This window comes from Ipomoea nil, unplaced genomic scaffold (assembly GCF_001879475.1).
Source record: "Ipomoea nil cultivar Tokyo-kokei standard unplaced genomic scaffold, Asagao_1.1 scaffold1576, whole genome shotgun sequence".
Taxonomy (NCBI): domain Eukaryota; kingdom Viridiplantae; phylum Streptophyta; class Magnoliopsida; order Solanales; family Convolvulaceae; genus Ipomoea; species Ipomoea nil.
In genome coordinates this window covers 4,792,501-4,809,886 of record NW_017618004.1, presented here as the reverse complement: position 1 = coordinate 4,809,886, position 17,386 = coordinate 4,792,501, and the positions used below count along the sequence as shown (strand labels likewise).

The 17,386-nt window shown below is 36.3% G+C and overlaps 4 protein-coding genes across 5 annotated transcripts in view; 1 reads left to right on the top strand and 3 right to left on the bottom strand.

Moving 5' to 3' along the window:
• Positions 1–532: 532 nt before the first annotated feature.
• Positions 533–6,134, bottom strand: LOC109190833 (hepatocyte growth factor-regulated tyrosine kinase substrate). The gene is made up of 10 exons (XM_019341459.1): positions 5,961–6,134; positions 4,609–4,665; positions 4,436–4,503; positions 2,941–3,151; positions 2,759–2,865; positions 1,845–1,920; positions 1,693–1,752; positions 1,564–1,614; positions 1,395–1,473; positions 533–872 (listed from the first exon to the last, which is right to left on the bottom strand). Exons 1-10 carry the CDS (start codon positions 6,039–6,041, stop codon positions 790–792), a joined length of 873 nt encoding a protein of 290 aa, XP_019197004.1. The 5' UTR covers positions 6,042–6,134; the 3' UTR covers positions 533–789.
• A 1,115-nt stretch (positions 6,135–7,249) lies between these two features.
• On the bottom strand, positions 7,250–10,841 carry LOC109190831 (myb family transcription factor PHL6-like). Its single transcript, XM_019341458.1, has 8 exons — positions 10,482–10,841; positions 9,280–10,121; positions 8,646–8,853; positions 8,400–8,476; positions 8,279–8,318; positions 8,080–8,152; positions 7,895–7,964; positions 7,250–7,757 (listed from the first exon to the last, which is right to left on the bottom strand). The coding sequence occupies exons 2-8, from the start codon at positions 9,904–9,906 to the stop codon at positions 7,449–7,451; spliced, it is 1,404 nt and encodes a 467-aa protein (XP_019197003.1). The 5' UTR covers positions 9,907–10,121; positions 10,482–10,841; the 3' UTR covers positions 7,250–7,448.
• A 2,864-nt stretch (positions 10,842–13,705) lies between these two features.
• Positions 13,706–16,483, top strand: LOC109190583 (probable mitochondrial adenine nucleotide transporter BTL1). Of its 2 annotated transcripts, none has more exons than XM_019341096.1 (6): positions 13,706–14,118; positions 14,198–14,423; positions 14,710–14,804; positions 15,286–15,619; positions 15,723–15,960; positions 16,036–16,483. In XM_019341096.1, the coding sequence occupies exons 2-6, from the start codon at positions 14,238–14,240 to the stop codon at positions 16,284–16,286; spliced, it is 1,104 nt and encodes a 367-aa protein (XP_019196641.1). In that variant the 5' UTR covers positions 13,706–14,118; positions 14,198–14,237; the 3' UTR covers positions 16,287–16,483. The 2 variants fall into 2 exon arrangements, with proteins under 2 accessions (XP_019196641.1, XP_019196640.1); XM_019341095.1 differs by having other exon boundaries at positions 13,707–14,119; positions 14,201–14,423.
• Positions 16,484–16,579: 96 nt separating this feature from the next.
• The window catches only part of LOC109190584 (reticulon-like protein B22), a 2,070-nt gene continuing 1,263 nt past the window's right edge, over positions 16,580–17,386 (bottom strand). Inside the window, exons 3-4 of the mRNA XM_019341097.1 lie at positions 17,257–17,326; positions 16,580–16,946 (exon numbers count right to left, since the gene is read on the bottom strand). Of these exons, the coding sequence (XP_019196642.1) occupies positions 16,834–16,946; positions 17,257–17,326 (183 nt within the window). The 3' untranslated portion in view covers positions 16,580–16,833. The remainder of the gene's footprint in view (positions 16,947–17,256; positions 17,327–17,386) is intronic.

The window sequence follows — 17,386 nt, the reverse complement described above, 5'->3', positions numbered from 1 at the left end:
TACTAAAAAAAGAAAAAATCATGAGAAGGACTAAAAGTGTCCAAAAAACAATAATTTGGGATGTAAAATAACAAAAACGATAGTCTGAGACTAAATTTGAAATTGCCACAAAAGACAAGGGACCTCCGGTGGAATTAACTCTTTTTAAAATTAAGAAACAATTCTTTAAGGTGGTGTTTGATAAATAGTTGTTAGCTGATTGAGTTAGTGTGTTTAACTAGTTGATAGCAATAGCTGATTGTAGAAAAGTGTTTGGTAAATTAGCTGTTAACTGATAACTAATTACATGCAAATGACTTTCTCAAAAAAACTGATCGAAAAAGTTGTGTTGAGCAACTTTTTTAATTTTAACATTTTGGAGCAATAAGTTATTACAAAAAACTAATTAGTAAAATACTTATATTGATTGTTTAACTAAATCAAACAGTTAATAATGGTTAAATAAGTCAAAATTGGCTGATAAGCTAACTATGTTACCAAAGCCTAAATGTTTTATGAAGTTTCTATAAATTTCTTGAGAATAAACATATGGTTAACCAAGAAGATGTGGACATATACTGCATTACTGATATACATTCAAGCTGGTCCTGATCATTATTTGAAGAATCAAGAGAAGAAATGCTAAGAAAAGAAGGCAGTAAATTGTAAAATGTTGGAGAGTAAGTGCAACAAAAGTTCAATGCCAACATACAGTGAGTGTGAAGGATGATGAAGGTTTGATTGAGTTGAGAGATGGCTTCTCATATCTCAAGGAAGAAAAAGAGCTCTCACTTTTAGATCACATAATGCTCACCCACCCTGCACTGTCTCTTCCATCTTCTGTTTCATCTTGTATTGCAATGTGGCTGGGGCGCAATCCAGTGCGGTCTCACCTGAAAATAAATAAGCTCGCATTATTGGCGCCATAACAGTTAATAACGCACACAAGTTGATTGACTTGATTCACTGAAACTGAAAACCTGGAAAATGATTTCTAGAAAATAACTCATTTTTTGGAAAATATTTTACTTTTATGATGTTTGAGTGAATGTTAGAAAACTATCTTTTTTATGTTTTGCTGAAAGTTAGAAAATGCATTTTTTTTTCCTGTGGTGGTGGTGGTGATGGTGATAATCATAATTTGGAAACTAGCTTGAAGAGAGATGAGAGAGGAGAGAGATGGGAAAATAAGAATCTAAAAAAGTCTTCGGGCTAAAAAATTAGGAAAACATTTTTCATCAAATTGGACTTTTTTTCCTCATTGACTAGAATAAATATTTTCCTTTGACTTTATTTTCTTTGAGTAGCCAAACACAGGAAAATTCAGAAAATGACTTCCGGAAGTCATTTTCCGGGTTTTCAAACAAACCCTAATGAAACCAGAAATTGCTCGAGTTCACATAGTTAATATTTACCTTGTGGGTTTTTGTAGTTCAAACTTGCTCCACTTTCCATGAGGGCAAAAGCTATCTCAGTTTGATTAAAAACAGCTGCCTGTGTGCAGTACATTGTTTACAATTGTCAATCCTTGTAATAAAATTGCTGTTTTTACAGATAACCAAGAGATAGAGAGAGGGTGCATACTAGATGCAACAAAGATGACCCATGCTTGTCGCGGTAATTTGCATCCACTCCCTAAAAGTTGTATGAGTTCAAATAGTTAGGAGTTAGGACTATTAAGAGCAAATGACATAGAGAGAGCAGACAGAATACCTGACTTAAAAGTTGCTTAGCAGCGGCCGTGTCACCATTTTTTATTGCTTCTCTCATACCCTGAACAAATGAAGGTCATAAAACACACTTCTGTAACAAAGTGTAGGACCCTTGACTCAAACATACTAGAGCGTTAACGGATAGTGCTATACCTCCCCACTAAGTTCATAATCCCCAGAAGTTGGTCCTGAACTAGTACTTGTAACTTGGCCAAGATTGAATACCGTGCTGAAAGATTTACAAAGGAAATCGCTTCTTACCAGACAGGATGATAAAGTAAATCATCAATTGAAAACCACAGTCATGCAAGTTGAACTACTCCCTATATTTTAGCAAGTAGAAAATTATTTTTCCCAATTATTGAAGAAGAAAACAAGACTGGGAGCTTTGATTAGAGTGTGTATTATCATCTGTAGCTTAAACAAGTGGAAGAAAGAACGGAGAAAGTATCAGTCTCCCTGTATAGGAACAAGTAAAATCACTTAAAACCCATATTCACATAGTGATGAGAAAAGAAATGCATGCATGCACTACTGCTGTCAATTATTAAAAGAGTTAATTCCATTTTTGGTCCTAGATTTATAGGTGGTAGTCCACTTTTAGTCTCTTTTTTTTTTAGAATATCCACTTTTGGTCTTAGTATTATTGTGGTATGACCATTGTCGGTCCTCTATCAACAAAATATTTTAAATTTCGTTAAATACAAGGGCATTTCGGTCTTCAATTATGGAATTTTTTTAAAAAAAAAAAAAAACATAAAAAAATATAGCGAGTCAACATACTTTGTATAGAAAAGATCGAAATGTCCTTGTATTTAAGGACATTTCAACGATATTGTTGACGGAGGACCAAAAATGGTCATGCCCACAATAATACTAGGATCAAATGAGGATGCTCTGATAAAATATATAAAAAAAAAAAAGACTAAAAGTGGACTACCCCTATAAATCTAGGACTAAAAATGGAATTAACTCATTATTAAAACACCAAAAATGGCAATTATAATGATGTATAAATTGATGGGACATTAGATTGACCTAGTGGATCTTGTAAATATTTCACTTACCCCTGCTTGTTGTTTGATGCTGAGCCTCTACTCTTTGGCGGCGCCGTGTTAACCTTTTTCGGTTTTGGGTTTGTCTGAACTGTAACAGTGGAAGAAGTAGCCGTGCCCTGCTGGAATTAAAAGAAAACTGTAAGGTCATGAGCTATGCCTAAAATGCACTTTATGAACAAAAATATCCTTTCCTGTAAGCTAACAGGAACAGTTTCCACTTGCGTTTCACAAATGCACAAAGGCATTCCACATTTGCATTCTGATTTGCTTGGCACAGGAAATTGCTTTTTTTCATTTTGATCATTTTCAGTACGTGGAACTCCACTGACATCTAATCTTGAAATTGAATCTGTGATATTATTGACTTCATCTGATGAAGCTGCTGCGTCAGTTCCCATGAATCTAATTGGAATGAGATTTGCATATGAGCATAACACCGAGGTGTATGAAATTTTGCACAATCAAGTCAACATGAACTCAACACAATAGTAAAATTGAAATATCAAGTTGGAACCTAAAAATAATAATAACAACAACAATAACAACTCAAAAAACCAGGAAAAAAAACAGAAAATCATGAAGCTAAGCTAAGGGGTCTGCTTTGAACATATTTTGCATGCCAAGCAATGGGGTCAGCTGGTGCATTCATGGGCAAATAGTAGTATAGTACTATAGAAGGAAGCATAAGATCAGCATATGATACAGATCAGTTACCAGGATTGAGATTTCTTATTTTCAGCAACTAAGATATTTAGGATCCATTCTATTCCTAGCATAATACTGTTATTTCCTATTTTAGCTCTTTTGTAAGCCTTAAGTAGCAGCATGCTCTGCAATGAGAAGTAAGTTGGAGTTTGAATAAAATCAAAAGGAAGTTTCTTCCTCCAACTCTCTCTTCTCACGTTCCGTTTTCCCTTATTCACAATTGGGAAGAACAGAACCGATCATTCAAACTCTCTCATAGGCCCATAACGAGGAGTATAACTCGTGATCATATCATCAGCCTCATTTTCAAGAGAAGTGCATCAACAGAACTCCTCGCATTCAATTTCAAGTTAGCATTGAAAAGAGGACGAGCATTAGTTGTTAAAACTTAAAAGATTTGCAGCAGACGCTGCAATATCTAAATAAAATTATGTGCACCACTAGTTAGATATTAAATGCCTTGTGTTGTACTGTTGTCAACAACTAGATTGAACAAGACATAGTCAAGCACATACTTAGAGAAGACCCAATCCACTTAACCTATTGTTTAGTCTAATTCCAAAGCATACTTTAGCCACCAGCTAAGCAACACCATTCTAGAAGATGTCACATGTTCATTCAAGCAGTTGTGACCTTATATGCCTTTGTGCTTGTGATCCTATCCACAACTATCATTGCAAGGTTGGATCAGAATTCACAATTTTGATTTCCCATGCTTGAGGAAAAAAACAAACACAGTGAATCTACTTGCCCCTTTAATGGCATAGTTGGAGCTTGTTCCTAGTTAAAAAACTTAATTCATTGCCATGGTACTGCTTTTAAAATATTTTCAAATAAAAGCAAAATGTAGACACATAAAAGAAAGACCAGAGAAAGAACTAAGGATTAGGAGAATATCCACAATCAAATTGCAAAGCATGATATACTAGTCTATTTGATACTTCAAATTGTATTTTACTGGGCATTCTTGTGAAAATATACCTAGGGGCATCATTAAAACAATCAGCGCAAACTCTGACTGGTGAATGAATATCAAACTGTGGTAAGGCCTGAAAACAATGAACCAAAAAAAAAAAAAAAAAAAGAAGATGAGCTACCAGAGAAAATTTACATCCAGACAGATTAGAACATACACATAATTCTGGAGTACATACCATTTGATTTGCTGAGTGTTCAGCACACAGAGTTCGCCCACAACACCTGCAATGATGCTACACAAAAAGACCCCAGAGAAAGACAAGACTCAAGGCATTGCATACAATCGTGCAAAATTAGTAAGTAAAAAGGGAAACATCTTGACCAAAACTGAAAAGATAGCATTCAATTATTGTAAAATCAAATTAGAGTAAGAAATTAGGAAAGAGAAAAAGACACGAGCATGTGCACACCCGATGTGAGTTCATTAGCATATAATGCATCACAACTTGATTAAAAAGTAAGTAAAATTTATAGGTTACGCAACACAGTTCCTGATTTTGTAGAAACAAAAGCAAGTGTAATCTTATGGTAGTAATCAGGATTAGGTACTACCATATTACAGAGTATCTTATTTTCATACAACTCTAAGAGACATGCCGTTGTCTTTTCAGTCTACTAGAATTCTCAAGAAAGGCTTCTCACTTGGTTTCCCACTAAGAAATCTGGGATTCATCATAAATTCCCATCTATATGGACCCAGCAGCCAACCTGAAGGCTTGAAGAAGGTAACACTGAGTGAAGTTGATCTTTACAACTAAAAACATACCAGTAAAGCAACACTGCAATATAAAGATTTTACAAACTTATTAAATCTGAAGGGACTTTCGACATACAATGCCCTCTGTGCCATCTATTCGTCTTTACACCAAAAAGTACCACTCTTTATCAGAAATACTTCCCTCTGCAGCACAGGTTGATAAGCCACCAAAACAGTATCTACTCATATCCTTCCAAAGCTTGCTTGTTTAAAACAATAGAAAACCTAAAGTTGACTAAGTAACCAATCCTCAACATCCAACTAAGAAAAGGTAAAATATATCAAATCAAAGGAAAAGGTATTTTGTCATGTCTACCTATTTGGGGATGAAAATCATGAATCAATATGACTCTAACTGAACCTTGGATTTGGAAAAGTACAGTTGCTGTCTAGCTGAGTTCTCAAACTTAGCCCTCTCCCTACTACTGCATACCAACTTTACTAAGACAATAAAAGAACAGCTTAAAAACAACCTAGAACACGTTGAATTGTACAACGTTAACTGACTAACTGCATACGAACTCCCCCAACTGTTAGGTATTTTCCAAAAAAAAAAAAAAAATTAATTAAAGGAAAAAACTTCCCACATCTGAAGAATCGATCCATGTCTCAATTCCTTTATTAACAACCAAAAAGCAGTTTCCATCGCAGAAAATGCATATGCAGATCGGATGGAGAGGTAACTTCACTCCACATCAGAGTGATCATCGGATAATATCAGAAACGGCTTTAAATGAGGAAAATTAAAATAAATAAGCAATTACAGCGTACCCGCCGCCGGAAGGTGCTGAAGCTACATTTGCAGACGTCGCAGCGCGATGCTTCCTGAAAGGGCGGGGGTTCCGACGACATTTTCCGACAAAACGCAGCACTCGATCCTGCTATCGGCCTTTCCACCGTTCGTTTTCACCGTAAAGGCGACTTTGTGAGCTGAGATTCAAAGAAAATAAAAAATAAAATACATATTTTTAAAAGAAGTGGAATATTCTTTTTTTTTTTTTTAAAGAATATTAAGAAAAACAAACAACCTAGGCTATCGATACCATATTAGGATTATAGGAATTGAAGGAATAATAGAATAATTACACAGATATATACAACAGGAAGAGTATACTACAACTAAAAGTATAAGAGTCCTAACACAAACAATAAAATTTCATTTGAAATTATCCCATATAATGTCTAGATAAGAAATTTCATTTAAAACTTGTTTCTAGTGGGAATTGTGTGGTAAAGTGATGTTTAAATTTTCATAAACATTAGAAGTGTCCTAAATTTGAATTAAGTTCTTGTGCACAAAAATGTACTATTTGATATTGAATCTTAAAACTGATTGACTTGATTTATTTAGATATAGTTCGACAAAACGGAGTAAAATCATTACATTATCAAATTAATAATTGATGTGTTTTATAAGGTGAAGATGACCAAACTAATATGGGCCACGATAATGGCATTTTTTATTTTTTTTTGGATGTAATATCCTACACTACGGCGCGCGTTGTACTGTACGTCCAGATGTAAAACGACGTCGTTTTAATTTTTTTTTTTTTTTAATTTTCTACCCCAGTGAATGGCAATAATTTTTTCTTTAAAAAAAACTCGTTGTTCAAAAATGTACATAATGTTATATTAGAATACACATAATTGTATACATGAATGTACATAATTATATAACAAAATATACATACTCTTTTTAAAAGATAATACACATAATCTAACATAATACATAATACACATCAACTCTTAACATAATACACACAAATTTTCTGATTCAGATGTACATAATTGTATAAAAAAATGTACATAATTGTATAAAAAATGTACATAACTGTATGAACAAATACACATAATTGTGTGAACAAATACACATAATCACAACAACTTCCTACCGCGCCTCCCAAAACGACGTCGTTTTGAGAGGCGCGCGACGCACAGTGCTACGCACGCCGTGGTGTAGGGTATAACGATTGACCACGAGGTGGTTCAAGTTTTCTCTGTCTGTTTAACGATTCAGGCCCACTCGACTAATCCTCATTCGCTTCGAGAGGCCATGGAACTGGTTCAGGAAAAATCGTGGCTTATGAAAATCGAACTCAAATTATCCTGAAATTCTTCTACACTACCACTCTACGAGTGAAAGAGACGAGGAGAAGCAATGTTAATGTCATTCCCCTAGGAAAAAAAAAAAAAAAAACACAAAACACAAAAGGAAAAGAGAAAATTTTACAATACAACAATGCTAGCAATATACAGTTCTTAATTTTTGCAGCTCTCATCTAAAACTTCTACAGAAGATGATTCTGAGTTGGCTGTACGCGGTCTTTTATGTGGCGTTTCATGTTCAAGGATCCCGCCACCATCTTCAGCTTCAAGCTTTGATGAAGCCACATCATCACACGAGGGCGAAACACTCGTTGGAGAGGATGCAAGACGTGGTTCGGAATCTGCACACGAACCTGTCTGGGGAGGAGCAGGAACACTGCAGCCACCTTTCTGTTGCTCCTCCAAGATCTTCTGCAAATACCTCGCGTGTTCCTCAATCCGCACCTGAAGGGCTCTTTGCACCTAAAATGAGATCGGAAGAGATAAGAAGAAGAATCTGGGCTCGGGATATCCATAGGCACTCATATCAGTACTTTTAATAGTACAATGATGCTAAGATACTTCGGCTTTTAACCATCAACTAATCATCAAACATTTACCTCCAGTTGCTCGTGTAGCTGTTTCTGAACTTCCATTTGCATTCGTAGTGCTTCCATGACTTGAATGTTCCTGCATTTAAAAAGCACCTCTTGTACTTCAGGAAGACAATAAGCAAAAGAAGAAGACAAACACTATAATAAAAAGAAACAGAGAGTCACAGAGAGGAAAAGTAAAGTAATTTTACCCTTTCTTCCTTCCTTCACTTCCTTTACCGTTTACAGTTGCTTTCTTATCTTCAGAGCTGGAAGTCTTTTTCTCTAAGGGGGGAATAGCATGAGATATTCAGACAACAAATATTATAAATATGATGACAATAACTCAATGAGCATAACCTTAGCCATGCTAAGGAAGAACATAAAAGATAGCACCCTGCATTTTTTTACCTTCAGTTCTTTCAGGCATATACTTTGCAAGTCTGTATTTCTGCATAAAGCATGTAAACAATCAATTGGCAATATTCATTAACTATAAGCATTCGATAAGGAGGTTAGCCTTAAAAATTACCTGGAGGTGGCTTTTCACATGATAGATAGTCAAACCTTCAACATTCATTAGTTTAAGCACGGCCTTTGGGGTTGCCTCTACATATTTTGATATGGAAAATAAGATCATTCTGATTTTTTTAACACAAACTTACAAAAAAGAGGAAAATTTTGTAACTTAGACAAGCATTAGCACAAAAAACTGTAGCCCAGTTTTTCTACCCAAGAGGATGAATCGAATTCGCTTTAGCAAAGAAATATTACTTACTTTCTGCTCCATCAAGTTTCTTGACAGCCTCCATAAAACTTTCATGAAGCTCAGGCGTCCATCTCATTCGCGGCTTGTGCGAAGCAGCAGGCACAGCAGAAGGCGGAACTGATAGCTTATCGGTAGGCAATGTACAGGATAGGAAATTTTGGCTTGGTGTTGATTCCCTGCTTTGTTGAATTAATGCTTGAGGTTCTTCATATATTTCCTAGGTCCCAAATATTTATAATCAAGCCAAGGACAAAAAGAATTAATCAATAACCACTAAGGTTATAATTGATTATTTAAGCATGGCTTCAAGGGAGCCCTTGATAACTGTAATTCAGCATTGGGAGCTCCACTACTCGGTATTACATAGCATACGGGAAGGAGGCAAACTAAATGAAAGAAATTGAAAATAATGAGCTACAATAAGCAGGTCAAATTACAAACAGAAAAAGATTAATAGACAATAGACCACAGATTGTCAGATTCCCAGCTTAAACCATAAAGCTGATAGCTGAGTAGTTGAACACTAAATTTATTAAATTTGTGTAGAGCATCAAAATAAAATTATAGTTGCATAAAGCATGATTCCAGTAAGGTCAGTGTTTACAGTTTACTAAAAAGTATATACAATTTGCTCATTACTTACATCAATCCGGGGATTCTCGACATCACCACCTATAGCAATGTCAAGTTCATCCGATAGTAACTGTAACTCCATTTGCTCAGTCAGTTGCAAATCATTAATTTCACAGTGGCCGTGTTTAACACTGCCATCTGGCTCATCTAAGAGTATATTCTGTAAAATTTTCAAACTAGCCTCCGAAGGTCCCTCATCACTTTGAACGTGCAATGGAGAGTCTGAAGACTGAATGGTGAAGTTGTTTGGCAGTCTGTGAGGTGAAGGATCTGGAAGAAACGGCAGACTCCCTAGCCGCAAGGTAGTTTCTAAACTAGATGAAGATGACAAGTGCAAACTAGTACAGAACATGGAAGAGCGAGAAAATTGGTTCTGAGGTTGCTGAACATGAGAAGCGGAAGAAAAGGAACTACATTGATTGGGAGTTGGAGAAACTATCGGCGATTTTTCTGTACATTTATGCAAAAAATCAGATGACAAGTTATGAGGCACTGAGCCTGACGAGCAATCATCTGCCAGCAAGTGTTGTTCCCCAGATGATACATTATGAATATCAGATACAGTAGTACAATAAGATTCAGAGACTTCATCTTCCAGTTCAGGGTGCCTCCCAGGTAGAAACATGTAATTCTTCATCACAATAAATGCATCAAGAATGTCCTAACCACTCAGATTGATATCCACACTGGTAATAAAGTAAGTTTAGTGTAATCGCCACTACCCAACAGCATAGACACACCAATTGTGAGATATCAACTGCCACAAAGAGGGCTACATCCTTTATCACCCTGAATGATACAATATATGAAATCAACAGATCTCATAACCAGCTTTGAAGCAGCAACCATCACCTGCCATGGCAGAAGATAAAATAAAGTGTAATCAACCTGAAATTCAAAGATCTAATTCTAACCCTAGCCCATTTTCACTGTGCCGATGACCCGGACACCTATGCACAACCTACAGGGTTTAATTATGGTGCCTCTATTTAGAGCAAAGGACACACAGCTCGGTGAATTCTGGCATTCTTATTAGCACTATACATAAACTAACTTGATTCATCTCAAGATCTCTGTAACCTTTCTTTCACCGCTGATTTCCAGATTTATTTCCTTCCTAATTACCTGAAATGTGTATCATTTTGATTACAGTTTCTGTTTCAAAGACTTAAAACTTTAATTCACCAGACACTTCCAAGAGCGAGGCCGTACCTGGGAGACGGAGAAAATTCGCCCCGACGGCAAGATTCAGAAGCGAACCACCCTTCAAGTTTCAGTACCGACCCCATCGTCGCCGGCGAAGAATTAAAAGTTTTATGCGCTATGTAACTGAGAAGTAGGAGTGGTGGTGACGTATGGATTGCAGAGGAGCAGGAGTGGAGTCACCGCGTCACATAGATGGCCATTGCAATGCTGCAAGAGCTCTCGTCACTCTCAATTCCTACCATATTACCAGCAAAAAATGTGTAGTTGGGAGGCTTGGAGGTGAGAAAATTTAACGGTTGGTATATCCGTATCTGGCATATTGGTGATACCACTATCAGTCTATTATCTTCTTTTTCCTATTTTTGTCCTAAACTCTCAAATCATTACCCCTGCCCAACATGGCAACATCACTGCATCAAAGTAAGCAATATATCATTTAACTATGTGCATGAATTTTGTTGGATGTAGTTACACTTATAACATTAGCAAATTGTTGAAAAGTGTTTAATAAATTAGTTGTTCGCTATATGTAAAATAACTTTCTTAAAAAGTTGATCCAAAAAATATTTTGAGCAGTTGTTTGGATTTTAGCATTTTGGAGCAATAAGTTACAAAAAATTAATTAATCAAATACTCATATTGATTGTTTAACTAAGTCAAATATATCAAGTGGCTTGTGGTCCACTGGTATCGGATTGCTCTCTATGTGGGAGGTCTAGGTTTCAAGCCTCGTTGTAGGCGTAGTTGTATGGGTATCCCCTTCCTTTGAAACTAAAAAACTAAGTCACATAGTACCAAGTTGCTTCTTATATGGGAGGTTGTGGGGTCGAGGGACGATATTGACTCTTATACACCTAGAGACTAGACTAGACTAAACTGGACACTAAAATTGTAGTGAAGTACACTAGGAGAATAGACTAAATTAATAATTCATTTATGGCAATAGTGGCAACCAAATGAAGCATTAATCAAGCCAATCAATTGGGTTTTGTGTTGCAAAAATTATGTTTAGGTACTATCTAGTGAGAGTGTTTCTCCCTAAAATTGTTATTGAACCAATTAATTTTAATGAAAAATTATGCCACAGGTCGTAGTTATACATTATTGAAATATTTATTTTTATGAAAAAATTGATAATTTTGTATTGACATACGCCATGATACCGAATGATAATTTGATATATTCTAAAACACGCATTTAAAAATACATATTGAGTATTGAACTATTCGTACAATGCGCGTGTGATAACTAGTAAAAATAATATGAACAATTAATATCAACAAACAATTAGATCAACATTTTTTAGTTCCCGTTACAGACATAACTTTATTACCTTTTATTAAATTAGTATATACATTGAGTTAATACCCAAAATCGTCATCGACTATAGTGGCTTTTTTCAATTTCGTCCTAAACGATTTTGGTGACCTAATATCATCCCAGACTTTTGTGTTTCGCTCAATTTAGTCCCAAATTTTTGTGTTTTTGCTCAATTTAGTCCCTCATTTGTTATTTTGCCCATTTGGTGTTAAATAAATAGACAATTCAGTAATTTTAATATTGGCATCTCTTTACTCATAGACATGTGAACTGTGAAATCCCTTTTTTTTTTTTACGAATTACTCCCAGAATTACTCCTAAAACTGCAAATATAAAATTTGATTTGCAGGTCCGGGAGTATTTCTGGGTGTAATTCGTACAAGAAAGAGGAATTTCGCACTTCAAAAGTTGAAAGTAAAGAGAGATCAATATTGACATTACTGAATTGTCCCTTTATTTAACACCAATTTGACGAAATAACAAATGGATGACTAAATTGAGCGGAACACAAAAGTTTGAGACGATATTAGGTCACCAAAGTCGATTAGGACGAAATTGAGAAAAACCACTACAATCGAGGACGATTTTGGGTATTAACTCTATATACATTAGTATATATAATATGTATAACAAACTTGACCGTTGTAAAAAACCAAAAAAAAAAAAAAAAAGAAAAAAACAAACAAACAAACTTACTTGACCAAAAATATATTAACAAAAAACAGTTATTCAATTTATAACTTCTGATACAAAAATAATTATATTCACTTATTATAATTGCTATAGTATATTTAATTTTAAAGTTCTACTACATATTTTTTATATTTTTACTCCTTAATTTCTAATTCCTAATATGACAACCGTCAATTCCTTTGGGTTTCATTCGTACGAGCATACTCCCCAGGTGGGATACTTAACGCGTTAGCTGCAGCACTGCACAGGTCGATATGCACAGCGCCTAGTTGGACAGGTACATTACGTACAATCAATTATAACTACACATATACAAAACTTTAAGGCGATTTACAACAATTCTTTCTTCATTGCAAGGAGCGAATGACTCATCTCCTTTCCTAACCTCCTTTCGTCCTTTCAACCTAATTCGAAACGAGCGAGTTCGGATTTTTCCCATCGCCATGGCCCAAATGAAAGTCAAAAGACTTCTAGTTCATAGTTCAATTGGACATGTAGGTTATATTCGTACTGGTTTCAATTCTTCCCCTCGTTCCTTTCTATTGTGCCGGTACACGAGTTGGATCCATTAGATTCTTTGATTTATTCAGAAAAGAAACGAGAGACTCGAAGCGCCTCGCTATGAGAATATAGCTTTGCGGATCAAGAAAACGGATGCGCAAATGTTATAAGGTGAGTAAAAGTAAAAAATAGAGAAAATGGTCAAATAAGCCCATAAACTTTACCTCAAAGGTCAATTAGGGCCCTAAACTTTTAAAAAGTGCAATTAAACCCTTAAACATGTCAAATTGAGTCAATGAAACCAAAAAACCGGTAAATACATGTCATTTCAATTCTGTGCGACCGACGACGACAAAATCCGACCACCGTCGTCAGATTCCGGTCGTCTGGACGACGACCAGACGGCCTGTTGCCGAAATTGAAATAACCTGTAATAATATATTATTTATCAGTTTTTGGACTTCATTGACTCAATTTAACATGTTTAAAGGTATAATTACACTTTTTTAAATTTTAGAAACTTAATTGACATTTGGATAAAATTTAGGAGCCTATTTAACTATTTTCTCTTAAAAATATAATTTGAGTATAGGAGTATTTTCCTTGATTTTATCCGTCACCGTTTTAACTTTTAACCGCTTAAATTCCAGGGCTCTCGAGAAGGGTACATTTAATTTGGACCGATGCTAGTGGGCTGCGGACATTGGCGGGACCAAAACTCAAAAATAGCATACGTTCTTTTATTACCGCCTCTGAATTTCCTGAAAACCCTAAAAATCTGACACAGATGTTCCATGGTTTTTCACTTTTTTTGTTTCCATAAAAATTCAAACTAAATAGAAAAAGAGAAGCCCCACTCCTTCCGCCAGTCCCCGCCGTTTGTCTGAACCCAACGACCGGAAAAGGCAAAGGACAGCCTCACTCACTGGGCGGCGGCGGCGGCGGAGGAGGAACCAAAGCAAATATCTAGGGAGCAGTTCCTTTACTCATTTGTTAATTATTGTTATTCTTCGGTTTCCTTTATTTTTCCCGAACGGCCGCGAGAATCCGAACTGGATGATCCAAAAATGTCCCATGGCGCGTCTTTTTCTTTGTCTGATTCTCACTATGTTGCCTTCATTTGTTTAAAGGTATGGAGAAAAATGAAGCCGTATCTCTGAAATGCGCGCTGGGTGCTGCATACTTACTTTTTTTTTTTTTTGTTGATTCAGAGTTTCTGAAGCTTGCAACTGAATCTGCGAGTGAGTCATGGCTGTTCAATCGGAATCGCAGAAGAAGAACTTGGTTAGCTTTCTGCCTCTGGTTGGAGAGGCTTACAGTTCAGTTGGAATTGAGCCGCCAAAGGATATTTCTCAGCACCGTCTTCTTCAATTCAACAATGGCAAGAACAAAGAGCATCTTCTTGTGTTCCCTGACGTTGGTCGAGCCTTTCAGGTTCATCTCTCCTGAATCTTCTATATTTTCAGATGTTCTTACATTTTCAAACATTCATCCGTTATAACCTATAGCTTGTTTCGTTGCTTCTGCGTTTTGGAAAACAAAAATTGAAGTTTTTGGTCCAGTCTTCGTTTCCAGATTGCATTTCTTTTATCTTCCAGGATTAGTTTAGGGGTCTCCTCTTTTAACAGAATTGTTTGTGTGATTATTATTTAGGCGCCAAATTGCACCAAAAAGGGGATTTGTTTGTAAAATCTTTACTGAGTGCATTCGTTTGCTTCAGGATTTCATTAATAGCAGAGAGGTTCGTGAGTTTCTCAGTGGTGCTTTGGCAGGGGCTATGACTAAAGCTGTTCTTGCTCCTCTTGAAACCATCAGGTTTGCTCAGCTTTCATCTTCTCTTGTTACTCTTCAAACCCTCTAGTATCTTAAACATCTTGGCTGCTAGATTCTAACCAATCTTAAATTCAATTCACTCTTCCCCATTTCATTTTGTTTGAAGATTTGGTAAATAAGCAATGTAGCTTTTAAATGGTATTCAAATTTGAGACATTTTCATAAAAAAGTTGAGGGACATGATCGTAGCCAGCAGAGGTTGGAATCTGGACATGTAGCTATTCCTTATTCTGGATACTCAAATTGCTAATTTGTTTACTACTAGTTTTTTTAGGAAATGCATTTTTGAATTTTGTTTTTTTAAATGAGTGTATTATAAAGTTTTTGTAAGTTTCTTGGATGAAACATTTCTTACATGCGGAAACGCTCACTTTAAGAGTTTTTGTGCAACACTTATTTATTCTAAGAGAAAGTGATCCATTGTATGAAAGCACTTTCCTCATGTGGAAAATTAAATTTGCAGGACAAGGATGGTGGTTGGCATTGGATCCAAAAGCATTGGTCAGAGTTTCATCCAAGTCGTTGAGCAGCAGGGTTGGCGAGGACTATGGGCTGGTAACATGGTTAACATGGTGCGTATAGTTCCTACGCAGGCAATTGAGCTTGGAACATTTGAGTGGGTTAAGCGAGCAATGACTGCATCACAAGAGAAATGGAAAGAGACTGGCGGGCCAAAGCTTGAAATTGGTCATATTAGCATCGACTTTTCTCTCAACTGGATCTCTCCAGTTGCCGTGGCTGGTGCAGCAGCTGGTGTTGTGAGCACACTTGCATGCCATCCACTTGAAGTTTTAAAGGTATTTTTGCTAAGCAACTCATGTTTTGCAGAGAGAAGTGTATATATTGTATATATTTCTGTATTGCATTAAGCATCGGTCTAATTAATTGTGCACTTCACAGGATCGCTTGACTATAAGTCCTGAAATATACCCCAATCTAAGCATTGCAGTAAACAAAATCTACAAGGATGGAGGGATTGGTGCGTTGTATGCTGGCCTTGCACCGACATTGGTTGGCATGCTCCCATACAGCACATGCTACTATTTCATGTACGAGACTGTGAAGAAATCATATTGTCAGGCGAAGAATAAACAATCTTTAAACCGTGCTGAGATGCTTATAATTGGAGCACTTTCTGGTACGATTCTTGAGTTCAATTCTGCTAATTCATGTTAAGTTCCATTTTGACAAGAACATATCTTTCCTCGAGCAGGCTTAACTGCCAGCACTATTAGTTACCCATTGGAGGTGGCGAGGAAGCGTTTAATGGTTGGTGCCTTGCAAGGCAAGTGCCCACCCCACATGGCAGCTGCACTATCAGAAATCGTCAGGGAGCAAGGAGTGAAGGGACTTTACCGAGGTTGGGGAGCAAGTTGTTTAAAAGTGATGCCTTCTTCAGGCATCACCTGGATGTTCTATGAAGCTTGGAAAGATATATTGCTCAGGGAACAACGTCGTGTGTGACCGACCATCCCTGTTTGGAAACAGATTGGACAGAATACATCAGTCATTATAGCATGATTCGGAACTATAGACTCACCCCCTTGCTAGAAGAAGCAAGTATTCCAGAGCTGTTGTTCAATTCATTATGACCATTTTGACTTGGGTGCCATTTTATTTAGCACCAGTACAATTTTTGTTTCTTCTCTTGTTTAACTCCATAACTCCAAAACAAGAGGCATTTCTTTGATTTTGCAATTTGCATTATCAATTCAGTAAGATTTTCTGGCACATAGGATTTATACAAGGAACTATTCTGCATTGAAACCAGGGGTATGATTGGACCTCCAAATAAAATGTAGCTATAATCCTCAAATAATACAGAACCTAAGCAGCCTTTGAGAGAGTAGAAGTCTAAACAAAAATAACACTATAGATTTTGTAAACTCCTCACAATGCTACACACAGGGCTAATGTATGCTACGTACAGAGAAATGCATGAATCACACAGCAATCAACAGAACAGAAGGGGGTATGAGACAAACTTGGATTACACGCTGTTAGCTAACTACTATGAATTATCCTGGACTGTTGAGCAGTCTCTTGTCTGATAAATGCGGGAGGCGCATGAACTGATCAATTGCGAGTTCTCTGCAAGCAAGTAAAGACAAAACAAGCACAGACCTGCACCAAGAAAAGTGAAACAACAAAATACCTGAGTGAAACGAAACAAATATGTTGGACAAAGGCTACGTGGTTCATTGCCTGAATTTAATGACACAACATAATGCCCATTGAAGAACCAATAATAGATATCCATCGTTTCCACTTTTAAAAATTGTTGAAGGAATCAGCAGATGCGATAAACAGTTAATTATAAAGTTGTTACAGAATGAAGGCATAAATGAAAAAATGCATTAGAAGCAATACTTGTCTATAGGTATTACAATAGATATTATGACCAAAAGGAAAAACAATATATGTGATAACATACCAGCATAGGCAAGGGTAATTCCTGGGACCATCCTCCCCAAAACAGATAGCATGTAAAGTGCAGCAACAACCTGGTAGAAATAAAAAAACTCGTCACTAGAACCTCAATCTAGTTAGCAATATAGATACTG